This window comes from Pleuronectes platessa, chromosome 23 (assembly GCF_947347685.1).
Source record: "Pleuronectes platessa chromosome 23, fPlePla1.1, whole genome shotgun sequence".
In the NCBI taxonomy this organism is placed as follows: Eukaryota; Metazoa; Chordata; class Actinopteri; order Pleuronectiformes; family Pleuronectidae; genus Pleuronectes; species Pleuronectes platessa.
The window spans coordinates 8913255-8936244 of record NC_070648.1 but is presented as its reverse complement, the minus strand read 5'-3'; the positions used below and the strand labels follow the sequence as shown (position 1 = coordinate 8936244).

At 42.7% G+C, this 22990-nt stretch overlaps 1 protein-coding gene across 1 annotated transcript in view; it reads left to right on the top strand.

Annotated features, from left to right (window-relative positions):
* Window positions 1-22990, top strand: part of pcxb (pyruvate carboxylase b) — a 268140-nt gene that overhangs the window by 220887 nt on the left and 24263 nt on the right. Inside the window, exons 17-22 of the mRNA XM_053416586.1 lie at window positions 371-611; window positions 2779-2946; window positions 3772-3853; window positions 10265-10422; window positions 10982-11068; window positions 20739-20918. Coding sequence (XP_053272561.1) covers window positions 371-611; window positions 2779-2946; window positions 3772-3853; window positions 10265-10422; window positions 10982-11068; window positions 20739-20918 — 916 coding nt within the window. The remainder of the gene's footprint in view (window positions 1-370; window positions 612-2778; window positions 2947-3771; window positions 3854-10264; window positions 10423-10981; window positions 11069-20738; window positions 20919-22990) is intronic.

Here is a 22990-nt window from a genome sequence, read left to right as displayed (position 1 = left end):
ACACAAACGCAGCGCTCACCCCGGTTATGGAAAACCTGATTAAGATCCAGGGGGAGAAGGGAGGGATTTACCAGGAGCAGTTTGGATAATGAGACGGGAATGCGCTCCTCCTGAGTTATTGTGTGCTCCCGCAGGCTGTGTAAGCTCACTTCTCATGGAAATGGTGCGAAAATTGTATTAGTGCAGGTGCAGCAATATTTACGAGTGTCGAGATGGAGATGGATGTAAACGGCTTATACCAGCCCGGCGCTATTATCTGGGATACACTGTGCATGAGGACAAACTCATAAATGTGATACTCGACACAGCCTTAGATTTGTGTACACTTTAAATCTCATTAACTCTATGTTGTTGCCCACCCCTCCTCCAGGTTCTGCGAGGTGGCCAAGGAGAACGGAATGGACATCTTCCGCGTATTTGATTCCCTGAACTACCTGCCCAACATGCTGCTGGGGATGGAGGCGGCCGGGTCCGCCGGCGGCGTCGTGGAGGCCGCCATCTCGTACACGGGCGACGTGTCTGACCCAATGCGGCAGAAGTACTCCCTGGACTACTACTTGAAACTGGCAGACGAGCTCGTCAAAGCTGGAACCCACATCCTGTGTATCAAGGTGAGGAAAGGAGTGTTTGCTTTGAGAGCTGTTTACTACTACTACTTAGAGTTCTAGACAGTAAACCCCTGTGTTAATCTAAAGACTCCTAATGTGAGTGGAAGTCCCTGCTCATCTGCCATCAAATGAATAAAAATAGTGTTTGCAGTTATTTCTTTGCTTGTTTACACACTCAGTCTGTGTCATTATACACTTACATCACACATCAGATCTTATGATTAAAGTTGAAACTCTTCTCTGAGGTATATTGTATAATTAGTTGAGGAAAAAAAGGACTATTGTAACTAAAATCATCAACCAATTGAGGGTTGGATTCAAAAGCAAAGAAAATTGATCCAACTGGTGTGAATTTCATCAAGGCAACTCATAATGTGACTCAGTAGTGTGTCTGGCCTCCTCGTGCCTGTGTGCACTCCTGAGTCCTGACAACGTCTGGGCAGGCTCCTGATGAGTCAGCGGATGGCGTCCTGGGGGATCTCCTCCCAGACCTGAATCAGGGCCTCAGTGATCTCATGCACAGTCTGCAGCGGTACTTGGCGGCGTCGGATACACGATACGTAACGTCCCATAGGTGCTCGATTGGATTTAGGTCAGGGGAACGAGTGGGCCGGTCAATGGCGTCAATGCCTTCGTCATCAAGGGTCCAAAAGCTCTCTTTACCTCTTATTCAATATCTTTTTATCATGCGGCGCCGCTTTATCATCCCGAGATATTGATCGTTTTGTTTATGTTTCAGTTTTCTGCGTGTTAGAAACGTCATCAACACACCCACTCGCTCGTGGTGAGGTGTCCAGAGGATCTCCTGTGCTCTCACATGAGCTCAATTAGAAATTCTGTAGTTTTAATTGCTGGCTGGCAGGAGAAACTGAGGAGGAAATACAGCCCCTCTGGAGAATGTATACAACAGTACAATTTAGTTGGGTTTAGCAACAACAAACTTAACCAATTTATAATAGTGACGTAAAATGCTCAAAACACATTCATGCATTTGTGATTAATAGAAAACACTCATTTTAACTGTTCAATACAGATGAAGTTCATTTTTTTGATGCTGTTGAAATAAGTTTTATTTGCTCATCTAAATGAATAGACTGATACCGCTCACATTGAATTAATTTCTTTATTCAAGCATGAAAGAATATTTTTGAATATTTTAACGTGAAATGATAAACTCTATCGCAGTGTGAACCATAACACTCAGCAGTGGCAATCTCATAAAAGGCTTGCACAGCTAATGAAGTTTTAAAAGAGGAAAATGAGCGTGCACTATAACTTGAAGGGGGGCACTGATCATCAAAGGGAGCGCAGCTAAACATCTAAGCTCTCTGGGAACCTCTGTTAATATCAGTTAAGATTTATAGATTCTAATCATCATTGCAAGACTGTGACGCCCTAAACTTTAGTCAGTCTTTTATTTATTTTTTTACTTGATCGTTTTCTTCACATCTACAACAGTGGGTGTTTTCTACAAGAATAAACGGTTGTAAAGGGAGTTTGTTTGAACGAGATAAATTGAAACTTTCTCTCTCACACGTCTTATTTGAGATGAAACCGGGTCTTGAACTAAATTCCTAAAAGATGTTTAGCCCCAGGGTAGCCGATTTTAAATTAAGAAGAATTAATTATAACCCAATTGTTGTTAAGATTAATTTATTAGTTATTTATTAATTGATGTCATCAATACCCCTCCGTCTCTACCGATCCTGATCACCTTAGAGGTTTTGTTATTTGTGAACCGGTTCTTTCTGCTTCAATGGTTTTGTCTTTTTACTTCTTTGAATCCAACAAATAATCCCATTATATTCATGGTGTGCTCAAACTTTCACGAGCAGCCTCAGGCCCCTGTTGTGTGCACGTTCTCCCACTAATGAGCAATAAGACAGGTAGTTTAAATTAATCTTGTCTGATTTCAATGACTCCACATCCAATATTAAGAGATGCTGCAAAAACACACCTCGATTTTTGTTTGAATATATTTGTGTGCAGTAATATAGACCCAATAATTCTTGAGACGTACATGTGGATATAAATTAATGTAGAATAGAAAATACATGAAAATCATCACCAGCAAATATTTGTTTAACATGTTGTGGTAAACAGGAATGATTTATTTTCCCTTAAAGCATTTTACTCCTCCCTCCTCATATGTCTGCTCCTCTCTCCGCAGGATATGGCCGGCCTGCTGAAGCCAGAGTCCAGCAAGCTCCTGATTCGCGCTCTGAGAGAGCGTTTCCCAGATGTGCCCATCCATGTGCACTCACACGACACAGCTGGAGCCGCTGTAGCCGCCATGCTGGCCTGTGCCGAGGCAGGAGCTGACGTAGTTGATGTGGCTGTAAGTGTTTGTTTGCGCGAGTCATCACATTGGTAAAAGGTCAAGGTTGCCTTTGGTTGTATTTGTTTATTTTTTTGTATACAACTTAAATTTTATTAAGTGTTTTAAATCCTTATGTCTTCATAAAACAATCAAATGTTCCGATGTCTGCCAGAGAAAATTATGGAGAGTAGGAATTTCCAATAATTCTGATAAGTAATTAAAAAGTCCAATGAAAATTTCTCAAAACCACATGAGCAAATATGTATTTCCTAGCAGCTCCTGCACTTTGCATTGTGAAATGTCACTGAAACAAAGAGCTGTGGAAGCCAGTAACATTGTTGCTGTGTCCACTGACGCATGCTGCCAGCATGGCCAGTTTCATTAAAACTGTTGGCTGCTATTTGCAGTTATGTGCCGTTCTGCTGTTGGTTTCCTTGTAACAACAAATGAAACAAACAACTGACAGTCCACTGTGGATCAGACACACCCACTAAGAGCTCCATCAGTTTAAGTTGCTAGACTCTGTCTGTTTCTGCCAACTAATAAAACGTTCACGCACAGTAACAAACAATATGAAGCAAGCTTACTTATACTTGTAAAGGCAGGGACAGAAAACCAGACTGTGGACTTTCTGGATCTCAAATTCCTCTGTATTTGGATGGGAAACTGAAACTAAACGAATTCATTCATATGGAAATAGTTTCATATTATACTTTTCAATATACCCACATATTTTCAGACTAGTTACATGTTCAATGTATTTAAAATCAACTGATGAAGGTGTTATCTAACTAGTGCTGAGGCCTGTTAATAAATCTATCTGTATTGATCGTGTCCCTCTAGGTGGACTCTATGGCTGGTATGACTTCTCAGCCCAGCATGGGAGCCATAGTGGCCTGTGCCAAGGGGACTAAGCTGGACACTGGTAAGTCGGCATTTAAACACAACTGACAGTTTTTTTCCATTCTTTTAATTCCGTCAAATTAATCATAAATACAGGTTGGAAATATTCATATTAAAGTGATATCAGAAAATAGAACCTCTCACTTTTTATGAAAATGATTAAATCCGAGCATCTCTAAGTTCCCTAGTCTTTACATGAGGGTGGGGAAAATCCATCTACAAATCAATGAATGACAAAGCGTGTCACTAATTATGGTCCCAAGTCCGAATGATCAGCACGTCCAGCTGAGTGACAACGTGCACATCCGATTATGAGAGGAAGATGGAAAACACAGACGGACCAGGAGAGTCCGACGTGTCGATAAAAGCTGAGGCGCTTTTAAACACAACAGTTTTGATCCATGAAAAGATGAACAGCTCCGAGTGGAAGGGGGGGAATATTCCAAGCTCACGTTGCCATCTGCTCGTAGATAAAACACTTGGTTTTAGAAAAAGGTGAGGTCGGCACGGTGGAACAGTGATCCCCTCACAGCAAGAAGAGGTTCTGGGTTTCAACCTGCTTGCCAACTAGTTTGCATTTTCTCCTTGTGTTTGTGTGGGATCCAGGTTCTGTGAATGTTTGTCTCTTCCTGTCCAAGGTGGACTCAGCCTATTGGACAGCTGTGATTGGCTCTAGCCCCCCTGTGGCCCTAACAGGATAAGCAGTATAGATAATGGATATATAGAGAATATCCCGGCATGTTAAAGACTGAGCCCTGGCGCTCAGTGCTGCCACGGTTTTCTACTTTGACCAATGAGCAGCTCTCCCTGGGGCAATCAGGGGTTAAAAGCTTCTCCCAGGGCAACATGGATTTAGAACGGTTGCTGTCCCCTTTGGGTTTTTCACTCTGCTATGTTCTCATCAATGTTGTTTTCACGGGCTCTGAAAAAGCTGGAGCCCGTCCCTCCTCCGATAAGTGACTGCGCTCGGTGACCTCTGCCTCCCACAGTGAAGGGTGCAGAGGCAAATATATTAAAGCTGCCAGTTGTGAGGCTGCGGATAAAAGGGAAGGAACGCGAATCAGGTGAAAAGAATTCAAACTGATGCAGAGTTTGCTGCTTGGTTATGCAGAAGAATGCTACTGGGAAAACTGACTCAGCCCCACTAACTCCATCTGATTGCTCATTTCCATTACACAACCACGAAACCACTGTTAATTATGTTTACACTATTCGCACTGCACAGCTCGTGCACTGTCTGCTGCTGTAGTACAGGATACTATTGAGATTAAACACTGTATGACAGTTAAATGCAGATGTTTTTAATTTAAGAAAATCTCATTCAACCTTAGAATAATGTTAATGTTTGAATAGTAACTTAATTCAAGCCTCAGGTGCAGTGTCGTTGCTCTGCTAGAGGTTCGGTCAGAAGGTAGCAACACGCCCTGATATGCACTTCAGTCGAGAAGTTGAACCAGCGCTCAGCAAAAACAAGGTTTAATAAAAATGAAATTAGCAGCCCACATAATGTCACACTACTCTTTCCTGTTCCGCTGCAGTGAAATTGCAGAGCAGGGGATGACATTAAACACCAGGTCTTGGTGTTAGTGTTGCTAACAAGACGCTCTCTCTCGCTGCAACCAAAGTAAACAATTACACAGGAAGGAATCTGTCATAGAAAAAGCAATTTCTGTAATGGTTCCTAAACACTGCAGAGCCATTAAGATATGCTGTGTTGTGAGTATGATGTGTGACTTGTGCTTTGAAGGGAAAACAGCTCCTGCTCTCCTGCTGCTCCCTCCGTCTGTACGCTCTTCACCGGCAGCTGAATGCCACAGGTCCACGTCCGTTCTCCAGAGCTGGCAAATACTGTTCGGGCCAATGAAGGAGACGTGAAAAATCACCACATCAAAGTGTCAGAGCGAGAGAAGCTCTCCCATCAGTTAGACACAATCCAGTTTAGTCACAGAATATCAATTTGTGAGCATACAGTACGCAGGAGAAAGGAGAGGGGGGAAGGACAAGGTCATTCCTCAGGATCGAGGGGTTTTCAAGTCTGTCAGTTTATTCGTGGAATTTCAATTTGCTTCGATTGAGACTGAGAGGGGGATGCAGGATTCAAGCACCCCCCGCCCACACACACACTAACACACACACACGTGCACACTTCTCTTCTATCCTGATACGACCCTGGTACATGAATTATGCATGCACATGCCGACAAGCTCCTCCTCGATTCCGGTTTCTTTTATATCTCTCACCTTGTACTCGTCTCTTCTTTTCATCTCTGCCTCACACAACTGTTGTTATCCAGCGGAGCACCTTGGACACTTCATGACCTTAGTCTGTTAAATGCTTCGCTCCCTCTCTTCCTCCCATCTCTGCTACAGAGCCTGTGTTCCTTGTCCTCTACCTCCCTCCCTCTCCGCGCTCCCATTCTTTCTCCTACCACCTTCACCTCTTTCTCTTTATCTCTCCATCCTCGTTCTCTTTTCTGTAATAATTATTAAGGTCTAAGGTATAATTAAGGTATAATTAAGGTATAATAATAAAGGTCTTGTGAACTTTGGAAAGACTTTTTCATAGACTTTTTTTGTGTTGTGTTCCTGGATTAGTGTTTGTTTATTTTTGTGCAGTTCTCCGTTTCCTGTTTTATTCTTAAACTCCGTTCCTCGTGTGTCTCTCTCACTTTACTTCCTGTCTGTGATGTTTGGATCTGTCTAATGTGTGTCACCTGTGTTAAATCCTCCCTGCCTCAGTTGTGTGTTTCTCTTTGTCTTGGTCAGTTTGTCTGTTTACATGGAACCTTTCCTACTGTTTCCCTTCTGGTTCCTTTTTTAAACGTACCTGTTGTTTTCTGTGCTCATCACCAACCACCAGAGACAGTAAGCCTGTTTATTTACATCACATTAAATTCATGTTCCTCCTTCTCACTCGGTGGTAAAACAGTGAACAACATGTCTACCTTTCCCACTCCCTTCAAATCCCTCTGTCTTTTTCTCTTCCACTCCCTCGGCATCTCCTCTAGAATCTCTGTGTCCTGGAGAAATAGTGAAAGTAGAGCTTCACTGGTTAATTCACTTTTCTTTAAGCTGTCAGTGTATTTATTCATTCAGCCACACTGTGAGCGCGCACACACACACACACACACACACACACACACAGAAACACACACTCATATGCATCTTGTTATTTTAAAAAGTCATGCATATTCACAAACACGTGTGCAGTTGAGTGATGAGACACATTAAAGTGCTCTTAGGGTTTATTTGACGCAGTAAAGCCTTTTCCCATGTATCAAGTGTGGAATTAATTGATGATGAAGTATCCGCTGCCACAATAAAGTAGCAGAAATGCACTGCACACAGCATAAGTATTACTATTAGTACTATTACTGTTTGGAGGTACTAATACAGGCACAAGCAGGGAGACAAACTCCCTCCCAGCCTCCAGACAGAGGCAGGTGCACACACATTTAGCTCCTTGCTCATCTCCCTGTCTCCATCTGTCTGAGTTTAGTTCTCCCTTCTTTTCTCCCCGAGTCTTCTCATGTCTCATCTGTCTTCATCTGCGCGTCTTGCTTAGCCCTCATCATCTCATCAGGCACAAACCGTGTGTGTGCGGCTGTCTTTGTGCAAATCCGTTTTGGTGCAGGGAAGGTGTACGACTGTGTGAGTGTAAATGTGTTGCCGTGCCTGTTTGTATACTGCATTAGTGAGTGTGCGCTGCTAATGAGTTGTGTATTGATGGCACTTTATCACTGCCAAGCTGCCATCTAATTGACTGATCTTTGCATATGCAAGTGCTTGTGTGCGTGCATGTCTTAAGTGTACGTACCAACAGTTCAGTGGTGTGTAATCCCTGATGGGTTTCGGAAGTATATTCAGCAGCTCATAAATAATGTATTTATTTCCAGCGTGATTTTTCAACCATTAGAATCAACATGTGCAGGTAGCTCTTCTTCATATTTATAGGCTACAGGGTTGAACTACACAAGCAAGGTCGTCGCACAGACTTGAGTCGATTCAACACAATATCCGTGTGCTCGCTTTATTAAGGCCAACTGAAGAGATTCTGCTGTCACAGCTTCTGGCTCATTCACTTGCAGTGTTTGGCTCAACAGGCTTCTCCACAGGAAGCAGTAGGATGTTGTTTTTTCTTTTATTCGCTTCCCCACCAACAGGTCTGGGGTTTAAATCCCACTCTAGATATATATTTGGTGGACTTGTGTACTTATATTTACTTTGATTACTTTGATCCAGACTGAAACATCAACAGATATTCTATGGATGACGTGTAACTTAGTGTGTGTCCTCCTTATAATAGTAACCTTCTCGATCCGTTAACCTTTAAGATAAACACCACCACAGTCTGAGCTGTTGTCAACAACGGATGTGAAAATTACTGTCAGAGATCTCGCACCAATTTTGAAGAATCCATCTTCAGCTCTTCACGCTTTCAGCTGAACCCACACTTACTTCCATCACGGCTCATTTGACAAAGTTTCAGTTATCTGCTTTGTCCACGGACTGAAAGCCGTGAGAACATGACGTGTCGTATGAGGTGTTTATCTGGAGGTGGGAGAAAATTTGACCTAAGCTGACATTTGAATCAACAGAGCCTGCTGTCACATCCAACACGCTGTCACTTCCCCTTGTAAATGGAGGCTGTAATTTCACAATAGAAGCTTAACAAATGGCGTCCTCCAGCAGAGAAGGAAATTGACCTAAATACTGACTGGCTTGGCAGGTGTCGGAATTTGAAGAGCAACAACATGAACATTAATTTCACAGTAGCTCCATTTCCCCGCCAAGATCCGTGGAAGCACACATGCACTTTGTGGAGGGTACATACTCGCTTTGAATCAGGAAAATTCAAGCTTGTCACTTAATTGTTGTACGTGTTAAAAGCTATGTTTGTCTCATTAGCATTTTCATAATTTTTATTCAAACGCTTAGAGTAGTACCATGTCTTTCATGGCATTAAAGCAGTTTTTTTTTTTTATCTTAAGTTAATCAGCTTTAGCTCAGTAACCTGGCTGCAGGAGAACATCGTGATTATAAGCGGAGACTTTTAACTTTGTTCTTAGGATCAGGAAATATCACAAGGATTAAATGGGCAAGATGTAAATGCAGAGTGGATCCCAGCTCACTCAAAGGCTAATAGTTCACTTACCTGCTCTGTAGCTGGGGCTTGTTCCAGCTTTCTGCACTTTAAACCATTTTAAGTTCCAAAGATTACTTGACTTAATGCAGTTTTTAAAGAGTTGTCCAAAAAGTGAGCCCCTGGAAGACTGTATACAGTAGACATGTCTCTGCTGACATTTTAGTTCACTGTCTTGTTTTGTGAAGGAGGTCCCTGGTATAGGACATCTTTGAAATAAATCACAGCCTACTGTGCTGGGGAGGGAGGCACATCCATACCTACCTGATGGGTTGGACCTGTTCTGGCAGACATAGCACTGTATGGTTCCCAAACTCTTCACTGTCAAAACTGTGACATGTTTCACATCATGTTTATATTTTCATACATCAAACTCGGCTGCATCGCCCAGTGCTGTCACGCTGTGCTCGCTGGCACAACTTTTGCCATGACTGATTCCGATAAGTTGCAGGTTGCTACATAAACTTCCACAGCAGCTCCCTGTATATATTTACAGTAAACACCCTCTTTTCAGTAGAGAGGAGAAACATTATCATAACTCTTTAACTGTTCTCTTCTCCTGTGTTAATGCCCTGGAGTTACTTCTGAATTATTCCTTTCCGTCAGTGAGTCCTGCTCAGACATTTCAACAATATACTGTAACTTATTTATTGTTTGTGTGCTGGATGTTGAGTGCAGAGCTTTTTATAAACAGTCTCTGGTGCAGAGTGAAGTTAAAAAACTTTGTGTTCATCCTACATGACTTAAAGATTGAAAGTAAATGTTTTTCTCAAAATTGATATGCTTTGTTACTGATTATGTGTCAGGTTTATAGATAATTTTTGGTTATATGTAAGGTGTCTTTCTCGTACATTACATGTCGCCTATTTTAGAGGTCGTTTAAGTAATGGATCAAATCTTTTTCTAATTAAGAGCTCTGTAAATTTGAAGACAAATTGCCAAAGGGGAAGTGATTCTTAGAATGTTGTTGCCATGATGGCGATCAGTATCTGGGCTGCGTATATGTCTGTTAGTGGAATTAGTGGGTAGAAGTTACACATTTCAGCTTTGAATTCAAATTAGCAATCAGTCAATGTTAAACACACACATTTGTCTTGGTCAATACACCACACTGCACACAACTCAATAATGAGGCCCCTTAATTAAACGTTCACTTAATTAACAAACGCCCCATGTGCAGTACCCCCCCATGAGGTGAATAGAATACTTAGTTTCAAATAACGGGTTCTCATTCAAATGAAGGTGGATTGTGAAAATGGATCTGATGTGATGGTGCTCTGCTCTGACGCAGGCATCGCTCTGGAGAAGGTGTATGACTACAGTGAGTACTGGGAAGTGGCCAGAGGCCTGTATGCTCCGTTTGACTGCACCGCCACCATGAAGTCAGGAAACGCTGACGTCTACGAGAACGAGATCCCCGGAGGACAGTACACCAACCTTCACTTCCAGGTACAGAGAGCGTTTCCCACCGAGTCCTTGTCACTGATTGATTTTGAAGATGAGTAAGAATTAAAATGCATTTCACGAAGCTCCTCGCTCCAGTTTTACCAAATTATGATGGAGGAGTGGAGGTGGATGGAGCATCTGAGGATGTTTACACAGGATTACATTTATATCCACAGTTAAGGGATCCAACTAAATACATCTATAAAGTGATAGTGTATTTGTTTTACTGTCATTGACAGCTTTGTAAAAGGAGTGTTTGTCAATAAATGCTGCTTTTCCAACTTTTTTTATTATCTCCTGAGGAAACAATCACACACTGTTTGATAGTGACTGATCTGAAGTGCAGCATGAAGCAAATAACCGTTTTCAGTGGATGTCATACTCGTCCATCAGGGTTTGCCACATGATCATCTTCACCGTCAATATCGGAGCTGCACAAATTATAGCTTTAAATCACGGAATCAACAACAAATTACCCAGAATGCCGTGACTCTTTCCTTAAACAGGGCTTCGTAAACAGGCTCATCCACACTGCAACTTGTTTCTCTGTGCTGTGTTGCAGGCTCATAGTATGGGACTGGGGAATAAATTCAAGGAGGTGAAGAAGGCCTACACTGAAGCCAACAAACTACTGGGGGACCTCATCAAGGTAAGACATGATCACACATCACTGAGGCCTGTTTCTTTATCTTGAGTGTCGCTGTGCTACCAGCACCACCGACTGTAAGTACAAATGGGACAAATCAACACAGATTGATGCCAGATAAATCCTGATTCTACTGATGAAAATTCATTAAAGCGCTTTGATTTAATAGAAGCACATTTATTTAGAAGGTAATGACGTGGTGCAATGAGACCTAGCGTTTCAAGGGTCTTTGGGGGCCCCTGGCAAAAGGCAACCGAACTGACCCCTCCCAAGCTCATCACACAAAATCACATCATTCCTATCATCAAAATGATAAACTAGGTGCATGCTGTGCATACACACTATTATTAAAGTAGATAAGTTTAAGTTCAAACCCCCATCACACTCCTAGTCATATCATACACACACATTTAGATGTTCTGATGTTCAACCAAACCCAGTGAATCACTTTGAGCGGTGTTCAAGTCTAAAGGAAGTATATAAATAGAGGCTTTTATCATTATTTACCAAGATAGAACTAATTCTGTGGGAGAAGCTGAAACCTCTCAGATGTAGAAACTATCGGTAGAAAGTTTGTGGCATGGGGTTTTGTTTCGGGGGTTTTACGACCAGAGTGTCAGTTGCAGTCTCCTTTACTTAGCCGATCATTGAATTTAAAACGGTTCTCACAAAATTGTTTTAGCTGTTTCCCCCCCTCTCAGCTCAGGACCCGGGCAATTCTCTGCTTTGCCTTCCCTGCTGAAACGCCCCTTATACAAAGCCAACGGAACAGATTGAAACAAGCGTGGGACAATTAAAGTCAAGCAAATGAAACTGCAACGATGCTTCACTTTCATTTTCATTATATGTTACGTCCGAGACAATTTGCCAAAAAACGATCTGCAGGAATAATAAGCGTAACGTTGGCAGGAATCTGGGTAGTTCTACATTGGCACCGCTCGCACGGCTTACGTCTGCCCGGCCAGTCCCCCCCCCCTTTCTTGCATGACTGAACCAAACTATCCTTGATTAGGTTTGGAACATCCAGAGTTCTGTGCTGTCTGGATTCACTGTCAGTCTCGCAGTCAATTTGACCTTCCGCGGCCTTCTCTCAGTGTACGAGAAAGTGGGTTTTGTCATTCCCTTAACAAGACAATTTCACCCCGGCAAACAATATCCAGTTTTCTGCGTTGGCCCATTTTCTTTCCCCCGCCAACAAACCAGGTAGTTTTACCTGAACTTGTATCTCAGCAGGACAGCTTCATTCCCCGGCAACACTGCCTTGTGTTATTTGTATCGTCTGCCTCGTGTGAATGTGGGTCGAGCTGCAGTGAACTCGTTTGGTGTTGATTCTTTTCCGAAGGGCACGTTAATTGTAGCCATGAAGAAGGAGGTCTATTTCCAATTCTCCAATCAACATTTCCGTTCTCGGCGTATATTCACCTCTTGCCTGCTTTTTTTTTTTAGCTTTCCTGATCTTTTATTAATTCTTTTGTTTCTCTCCCTTCATTATTTACCATCGCAGCTTAGTAATGGATTAATTCCTCTTTCATCATGTTCACCCTCACGCAGTAATTATTCTGTTCTCTCGTTTGCATTCTCTTTCTTTATCCAGCTGTTCCCTCACACTCTTTTTTTCACCTTTCCTCTCCTACTCCGTTGCTGCTTTACATATTTATTAACCTGCTCTCTTTCTGATATCTCTCTCTCTTTCTCTCTCATTGTAGACAGGCTCCCCTGGATTCTCCATTACTCTACCAGCTCCTCCTATCTCTCTTTCTCATATTTTATCTCTTTCTGTCTCTCTCTGGATTTTCCTTCTTGCCCCCCCTCCCCCTCCCTAATTTTCTTTACTCCACTCTGTTTTCTTCATCAATTCCTCTCCCCCGACCTCCCCTACCCTCTCCCCATGCTCTCTATCAATTCAATTAAGACTCAGTAGGCTTCACTGCACAAGCCAATGTTGGCTTAATGTGTCTAAGGTTCCTGCTATGCTCTCTGTTGTATCCTGTTAGCTTGACAATGACTGCGTCTCTCACACCGTTGGTTTGTCAATAAAGGAGGAGGAGTGTGTTGGTCAGGATAGGAAGGAGAGCACCAAGGTACAGGCCTTTATCATGATCTACGACACACACACACCCTCAGCTCTGCATGGTCAGGTCTTTGACACTCTGCAGGTGAAGGATTGAGCTTGTTAGACGACTTAACTTTACACCAGATGCATAATAAATTAGACCTATTTATTGCACTGTTTTTGGCAAGTATCCTGCTCCTCCTCACCACAGAAAAAGACAAATAACTCTTATTATATTGGACCATTTAATCTTCAGAGCATTTGCATAAAAGCAATTTGCATTGAAGTGATTGTTCACATTACCAAGCTTTTTCATTCTCGTTTCTCTTTTCATTCGGCGGGGCCTCCACTGTCTTAAAGCTGAACATTTATTCCAGATGTGCAGCCGAGCCCCCAGTGCAAACTCTCAATCTGCCTAAATCCATAGACTTGATTTACAATTAAACAGGATAACTGCTCTGTAAAATGAAGACTGGTAAAATATCTTGAGATTCCCTGAGCATCAATACTGATTGATGAGTCTGTTGAGAGAGTTTGAGGTCAGATCAACACCTTTGCTGTTTGCATGTAATTTGCAGTAGCTGTGGAGAATTTGTCCAAATAATTCGCAAGAAATCTTAGCCACAGAAGGATGAACAAAGATCTCTGGACCTTTTGGACTGAAGAGTAGTGTTAAACTTGATACAACATATTCTATTGCATTGTTAGTCTTATTCTTTCCCATCGATCTCTCGTCAAAATGGATGAGTGGAGGGATAAATAAACTGAGAGGAGAGAAAAAAAGAAAGCGAATGTCTTTTTGTTGAAAGAACCTTGAACATTTAAAGAAAACAACAGTTGATACAGTGGGGAGCTGCTGGACAGAGACACACAGCAACAGGATATGTTTTCTCCCCATTCACACAAATGCTCTGCAGAGCGTCGTCATGTATTATGAGCCAACTCTGCTGATTCACACCTGCCAGACACTTTTCCTTCCTCATCATCCTCCCGGTCACGTAGCGCTGCCCTTGCACAGCCCACAGTGTTGTTACACCCATTGAATAGTGTGACGTCAAAGCTGACGGACCTATTGTCAGAAAGTAACAATGATAACTACTTAATTTATTGTTTGTGCTGGAAGGCATATTTGCTTTAGCAACAGGAAAGGATGAAGAGACCCTACAGGCACTGTTTAATAATGTATCGCTGTAAACCTCAGTTTAGCAGGAGGAAAAGACATTTCTGATAAACAATAGAAGTTCATTTAACGTGCTGCATTATCTGTGTTGTCTTCATATCTGATCAATTGTTAATTCTATAAGGCGTCATGAAATGGACACAAGTACAAAGCCAATCCAGGTTTATTGACTCACTGTTTATTTCGCTTCCCTAAAGGCTCCAGAAAGTAAACGTTGCTCCCTCGTAGTCTCCTGAAAACCTCAACTTGTATTTTTTCCACTTTGGTTATACAGATTAAATACAAAAGATTCATAATTTTTGTGTGAGTTTAGGAGGATTTTTACAACTGTGTTACATACGTGTGGAAGTGTTTGTCACTTTTCTGTCTTACACCCATGAAGAGCAAGCAGGCGACTGTCTGTCTGTCTGTGTCTGAGTGGCCTACACATGATAAATAGAGATACAGCGGTGGTCAGGAAAAGTTTGAGGCGACTAAAGGTTAAATTGGAGGGCGGCGCGGCCAAACATTAATGGCTCCCACAGAAATCGACTCAGCATCGTGTTAATTACTGGAGACTTTAATTTGAACCATGCTGGACAGACGTGAAGAATTAATCTGCTCATCTAACTCTTTAAAAGAGAATTATTTACCATGTTTCCCAGGACGTGGCACTCTTCATTTAAAAGTCTGCGTTTTGGCCAACAGTAAAAGATTCTAGCATAATAATAATAATAATTCTACCTTCATAGACCCTAAGAAAACCAGACACTAGTAAATCCATCATTGATCTCAGCTCTATTTTATATCAGTCTAATGTCTAGTTATGTGTTGTCTTTTAACTGTCACTGACTTGCATTCAGCCACAGCCACAGTTTTCTGTCTCTCCAGTGCTTTTCCTTGGCTTCTGTCATACGTTCACTCTCCTGTTTTCCTCCCCTCGTCTTCCTCTCTCAGCTTCATCTGTCACAACACAAGCTTGTCAATATAAGGACAAGTTGTTTATGTATTTGGATATGGACTGTCTTCCTCTCTTACCCTGCCACTTCCCAATTTGCAATTGCAGGCACGTATTCACTCACCTCCACCCTGTTCACACACACACACACACACACACACACACACACACACACACCCTCTCAGTCTTTCTTAATTCAAGGTGGAGCATCTCCCTCTATTGCCTGTGGGGCTGCAGATGTCTATTGCTCATGTCTGTTTGCCTCTCACTCTTCTCCCCTCGGTTCATCTGTCTATCCCCTCCTCTCTCCCCCTCTCTCACTCTGTTCATCATCCTGTCTGCCGGCCTCTCCCTGCTCTCCCTCCACTTTCATCGCGTCTCATCTCCCCCTCCGTCGCCCCCCCTTCCACCTTCCCTCGTTTCGATTAGACTTCCTTCATGTATCCCTAATCTTTCTATCGTTTCTCTTCACCTCCTCTCCCTCTCCGAGTCTGTTGTTATCGCTCCACTCTCCTGTCTCCTCTTCTCCTGACAGGACCCATTCTTCACTCTGCTCCTGGGTTGGCTGGCCAGCGTTAGGTTGTGTGAGTGTGTGTTTGTGTAGTTGTCTTCTCTCCATAACACACACAGATGCACACAAGCACTTTTCTGGATGATAAAATCCTTTGCCCATCAGGGGAGTTCAGGTTTGGATAGAGTTGCATTTCATAACAAATTGAGCAAAGTACACAAACACATGACACACACAAGCATACAAGCACACGTACAACTGTCATTTTCAAAAGTTTGGAGTCTTGCAGGAGCACTCAGAGCTGCACATAAGTAAAAGAGAGAGGACGGACATGAGGTGGAAGAAGAGCTGCATGAGAGAGAGGGAGCACTGATAGAACAGAGAGGTCAAGTGTGATAACGAGTCTCTATGAAGAACTACATAAGTTTACAGATTAGTTTAAGATATAGTGAGAGGTGCATGGAAAGGTCAGAGAGCTGAATGCTGCTTTCAGGTGGAGCAGCATCACAGAGAACAGACGGGGATTAGACCTTGCTGTGAAGTTTAGTACAGACCAAAGACTGTGTATAAAGATGGACAACACATCTCGACTTCCTCAATCTATCCAGCAAGTCTGAGGAGTATCCCAGATACAAACGCTGCCATCTTGAGCCAATGAGATCTGCCCAGTAGCAGGAGCCAGTGAGGTCCAGCTGATTCATGCCCTCGACCAATTGTACTTCAGTCTCAGTTTAACCCTATTTTTATAGCATTGAATACCTAATTAACACGGAATACTTGGACCAACATCAATTTGATAACAACTACCTAAATTAATAGAATCCATCTTTAAGAAAAATATATTTGACGTGTAGTTTGACTTTTTATTTTGGTGCATGTCCCATCTACCAACATGGAGGAGGAGGGGTTTATGACATATGCAGCTATCCACCAGGTGGTGATGGAGATGCTTTGGTTTCACTGTCATGTCAACCATCTTTATATCCGGCCTGTGATTCAGACATTCATGGTCTCCGGAGGATGAATCCTAATCACTGTTGTGATCCCCTGACTTTTCCTAATGCACCACCAGTGGGGTCACATTTGTAGCTCACATTAAGCTAGTAAAACTGGTGCAAACTCTGACTATTCCCCAAAAGCCTTCATTTAATGTTTCTAATGCTCCTGACCAAATACTAGTACAACTAATAGCATCTCTGACATTCTCAAAATCTGCTCTGTAATGGCCCAAAACACTGATGTTTAAATTGTACAGAAATGACAGCCACTGACACATTTTCAAGAAAGTTCTATTTCTAATTGCTCAATAAAAAACGTAGTTTCACACCCCTCATCTTGCACATCATGATAAAATATATATATATAATCTTTCTATTGAAAAAAATAAACCCCATTCCCACATTTTTAAAGCGACTATATGATTTTACTCTGATACATTTTGCTAAAGGCAAAGAACTTTGCGGTGAAGAGTTGAGAGATGGATTTCAGCTTCACACAGGAACAGACGAAATCCGATTTTTCTAACACTGCGTAGCCGGAATGTGATTTGCCTAAAAATATAGAAAACCTCACACGTGCCATGCATCTCACACACAGTTGGAAGTCAGGTTTCTGTCTCCTGTGTGTCTGTGTGTGAGTGTGTGTGTGAGGCACCCGGAGCGAGTCGGAGGAGAGTGATTCATCAACGGAGATTGTTAATGAGAGTGTAAGACCCCCCCCCCCCCCCCCCTCTCATGATACTGTGGGGTAGGAGAAGAGCGGACAGGGTGAAGGGGATTCACAAGGAAAGGGTCAAACCTCAACACCTTGGGTTTTTACTGTGAAGACAGACGATGGTAGTTGGAGGGGGATGGATGGAGTAAGACGTTATTAAAAAACTTCCCAGTGAAAGTGATGAGGAAAAACTGGACCCTGGAGACAGAAAGACGGTGGAAACAATGGAGAACGGGGGATTGTGGGTGAAGGGAGATGAGGAACACACAGTCCCGCTGCTTTCTTGGGTTTTAGATTGATTTCAGAACTCGGCGGTGAGCTTTTGTTCCACAGCAACACCAAGTTAATGGCCTCTCTGGGGATTTCAGCAGCCCATTCAAATCTCTTAAGCTTCTCTGTAAACAGTCATTCTGTTGAAGAAATGTATCATTATCCCCACTATTCACGAGCCAATCAGGCCGAGCGGTAGGTGTCGCAGCGAGGAAGCGTGAACAGGAAGCGCACACTTGTCACGATCAGCGGGTTAGACGAAAGCGAAAGTGGCGACTTCCAATTTTTGAAATTCGCCAAAGTGGTTCTGGACTCTGAAAAGCATCGTGTACAGTTTTTTTTTAGAGGTGTAGTTTGTCACTGGGAGATTTATTGCAGTGACACAGTTTTCAAATAACTAATGCTGTAAGAATGTAAGGCCACAGTGGGAGCACTATTTCTGGTGCCTCTGCTTCCACAAATAAAGTCCCCTGCGTTTTCTCTAAAGACGCTTTTTATGTGAGTCTCAATTGGAGAATGTCCACGGCCTGCATGGTTGTGAAAGTCTCCCTGTTACATCTCTGTAAAAGATGATTAACATCCCATCATTGAGTCTGTAATCTCCGATACTGCGGCTGGAAGCTGAAGATTTTAGTTTTCAGAACATGGGAACGTTAAATGGAGTCACTTTCATTTTGGATGGATGCAGTAACCACACCGGTGTTTGATTTGCTGCTCTGACGGGCTTCTTCTCCATAGCAACGGCGGCCGGGCTCAGTGGTATACTGGTATTTAGACCCATTTCCACTCCATGTTGCCCAGAAATGAAGGAAAGTCAACTCGAGCAGCTTTTACAATTACTGACAAGACATTACTATTTTATAACGCTGGGGAAAGTACAAACTAAACACTCTGTCGAACCAGGAAATGTAAACCATCCAAAGTAAGCAACCATTTAAATTTCATTAGAATATTCCGGGGTCTGTTTGATCCATTTCTTTGGAGATTTAAATGCTTAAATCTTCATAGTACAGTTCAAAAGAAAACAGGACGGAATTTAAACTCCACCAAATTACACATCTCACACCCCCTCGTTTCCTCCATAGCCCTGTTGAATCTGCAAACGTCAGTAGCTACTGAAAGAGTTTATAAAAATATTATATTTTATATTATGTTCATTTTGGCTTCAACTAAAGTAAATTTAAAGCATCCTTATTTAAATTGAGATAAATGGGTTTTACACACACACAGTCGTGTCTCCATGACTGCAGAGGACATTACATTGACTTACATTGATTTCCTGGACTTACTCTAACCTTAGCATTACTTGCCAAGATCGAACCCTTATATTAACCTTAACCGTACCTTAAAACTACATTGAATTTAATTTATAGGTTAGGTCAATTGCATCTAAAAATAGGTTCAGCATGTAAACTGGCGACTTTTATGTCCAAAAACAATACACACTTAGCCTGCAGTGGATTTTAAATGGTAGAATTCTCTGATGAATACCAGTGTGGTTGCACTGGTGGTATTTGCTTTCTCCAACAGGTTTTAATACGGTGTTTAGAAGTCCTGTCATCCCATGAGACCAAAAGCACATCTGCAAACACACACACGTTACCAAGCCCCAGGAGGGTTGTGGTTAATCCCAGAGCAGCATTTATGTATGAGCCCATCTGTGTGTTTCATGTCTCACTCGGGATAATTTGGCACCACATCATGGAAATAGGTGTCAAGTTCTTTTTTTGGGAATTCAGTGGGGAATGTCAATTTGGGCTTTATTTGTTCACCTGTTCTCGCTCTCTCTCTTTTCTTTTTATCAGCACAAACGCTGTAATTTTGCAGAGTGTGCCCCCCCCCCCACCTCATTGTTCTCTGTAATCATTAAGATGTCAGCGGTTCAGTTTAGAGCTCCTCAGATATGTGTGGGGGTCACACACAGGACCCTGGCCCTCTGCTGGAGGGCCCGGAATGTGAGAGCAGCTTTAGATTTGAAAGCGGTTGGGTCTCGAGCACACAGAGACAAAGTGCTCACCTCCCTCCTGCTTTTCACTGAATGGAACGCGAGTAGAACAAGTGAAAGCTGGTTTTTAGATTTATTTTATATTGCTGGTGAGTCACATTAATTGACCTCGCTCGCTCTCTCTCTCTCTCTCTCTCTAATGGTTCAAGTGCTAAATGGAATGAACAGGAAGCTTTAAATCTGTTCCCCATACATAACAGTAGAGTAATGCACACTATTGACATCCATGTCCTGTTCGCAGTCAAAAAAGACTCCACTTATCACCATAATGCTAATAGAGATCGCTATTAGCATAATAATATGCCATTATCAATAATGAAAGAATGAATCCATGTACTTTTTAATGAATGTTTTCTTCTCTCTTTCTTCTTCTTCCCTCTTTCAGGTTTATTCACTTCTCACAGATGCATCCTGTGTGGTTTTGTTTGCCGCTGCTAAATCAAATGATTAAAGAGACTGTGTGGATGTAAACAACTTTTCATTTCTCATTCCGCTCGCCTGGTGCTCTCTTCTCTCTGGGTCACTCAGCACTTAATCTTCATAGGCAGCATCTTCATTCCCACAAAGACACAGTGGACACTTTGCTGTTTTTGGTCAAATGATTGTGGATGGGCACGTCTACCTGCAAAATCTACAAAGCGGCGTGTTACAGAGAAAAAGCCCGACAGACAAATGAAACTATTTCTACTGTTGGGGGATGAGACTAAAACAAGATTACAACTGTAATGTTATCCTGTGTGAGTTTGTCAGATTAAAGGAGCAGTGGACACACACCAGAGAAAAAGAAAACACCTCTTGGTCCGGAGCAAACAGAGATATCATCTGTGAGCAGGAGCCTAACTAATATCTGGTGTTAAATCTGGGATGAAACTGAAATATCCTACAGAGAGATAAAAAGACTAATATTATCTCTTCTCTCTGTTCTCCTCTAACTTGTCTTAAACTATAAAAGGATTCAATTTAACCAGTGGAGGTGCTCACAGTTATTTCCTCTCCTCTCTCAGGTGACTCCGTCCTCAAAGATCGTGGGCGACCTGGCTCAGTTCATGGTGCAGAACAACCTGACGCGGGCGGAGGTGGAGGAGAGAGCAGACGAGCTGTCCTTCCCCCTCTCTGTGGTGGAGTTCCTGCAGGGACACGTCGGGATACCACACGGCGGATTCCCCGAGCCCTTCAGATCTAAGGTACGCTTGTTTGTCTTGAGTTTTTAATTTCATGGACCTCGGATTCATTTCCAATGAAGACTGTCATGAACATTCATTTAACATTTTTAAAGGAAGCCCTATATCTGCTTCAATCAGGGAAGACACAAATTAACATGAAGGCAGAAACTTAATTGAACAAAGACTTTAACATCGACCCTATTGATTAAAGAGCTGCAGAGGGATTGGCTCAGTGAATAGCAACTAATCTGTGATCCCCTGAGAGCATCAGACAGAAGCAGGAGTCTGGTGGCAGAAGCTGCACAGACTCCACTGGGAGCAGAGACTATGTAGGTAAGATGGTTTAGGACCCGGTTCAGACCCGGTTTTGACTTCTGTCCTGAGATCTGATCACTTGGACCCCTTCACGTCTGTGGCCTCATTGTTTTTGCTGTGTGAACACACACATGGAGGACTCATCTGATAAGATAAACATGTATTTTTACTCTTATCAGGGACCACATGTTGATGGGAGTGTCGCCTCCACCACAACATAAATACTAATCACCAGATCATTATTGATTGTTTTCTTAAATTGGTCAAATCTTTCTTCATAGCTTCATTCTTTCAGCCCCTCCTGACTCCGCCCGCTTTCTCTCTCTCTCCCTCACTTGCTCATTGGACACATCTCTAAACACCGACTGGATAAAAACCACCTGATTTGTTCTTCACAAACACGAATGACGTACGTGATTGTTTGCACGTAGAGCGGAAAAATGAGATCTGGTCACAGGAGATGCATTCAGGACACATGTTATTAAGAGGTCTGAACTGCCGAGGGCTGTCCTCTGGTGATCTCGTGCCTCAGGACGGATTATCACCATGTCTGGACAGGGGCTGAGTGTTGTTCAGCTAAGATGAGAATTGATAGGAAAGCCTGAGAGTCTTATGTAGGTAAACACACACCAGTTTTGATCACAACAACCCGACTACACAAGACTTAAAATCTTTTCCCCTGACACCGCTTCCTCCAATAGAACCAACACACAGCACAAACACAGGCAGGATTTAATGACACGTGTACGTTCAAGTGCAGAAATTCTGTCACATGCTCGGTTACATCTGACAGCTGCGCTTCCCCGTGACCACGCCGGAGAAAACGGTGAAGAAAACCATGATATTGCTCCGTCCGCTCGTTTCCACGTCTGTCTCCCTCTCCTGTCTCGGCTCTCCACGCTTGCACACAGCGGGGAGACGCTCTCATGCGCATCAGGGAGCAACAGCGTGAAGTCTCCTTGGGAGAGTTGTACAAAGAAAAGCAAATTTACTACACACTCCCAAAAAACCTTCTGACATATTGGCATACTTGATATTTCCCCCACAGCCCCAAAAGAGTCAGACTGTGTTTGTGATGTTTTCACCACTAACGTCTGCAGAAGATTTCCATGAGGCGATTTCAGGGAGCCGGCTGCTTCCTGACCGACCCCCCCCCCCCTCTGACAGCAGACTCATCATAGCAGCGCTGTGGCTGAGAGCTGCTGCAGAACATCTGTAAACCTTTCCTGTTCACTGACCTTTTTTGATTAACGGTATCAAATCTAGAAAGTTTTATATTTTTTGTATTGTTTGTGAAATTCCTTGCTTCGTCATAACTTTGTGAACATGCTGTTTCTTCTGTCACCTTCATCCTCATGTTGTCCTTCCTCCCTCTGTCTCTGTGCCCCGCTGTACTTTATACACTGATTATACGATCAGTATGTTTAGCAGTTACACCCGCAACAGCCCCAGGGATTCTTCAGTACCTGTCTCTTAGCGTCTCTCAACCCGTCTCATGTTTCTACAAACACGTGGTGAGGGAGTCATTCCCATTTAAAAAAATGTGCACATCATCTGTGTTCAGTCAAATTCCAAAGTTCCAGTTGTATTTTTTATTTCCAGTCAGCGCTGGTATACTTTGTGCTGACTGAGGCTGAACTATCTTCAGCACACATGAATGCAAAAGTTTTTTTGCCCATTGAACTTCTTCTCCTGCCACCTCCTGTGTATTGTGGAGGGAAATATTTGCATTTCAGCTTCTTTGGTTTTGCACAATGCATTTTCCATGAGGCTCAGGC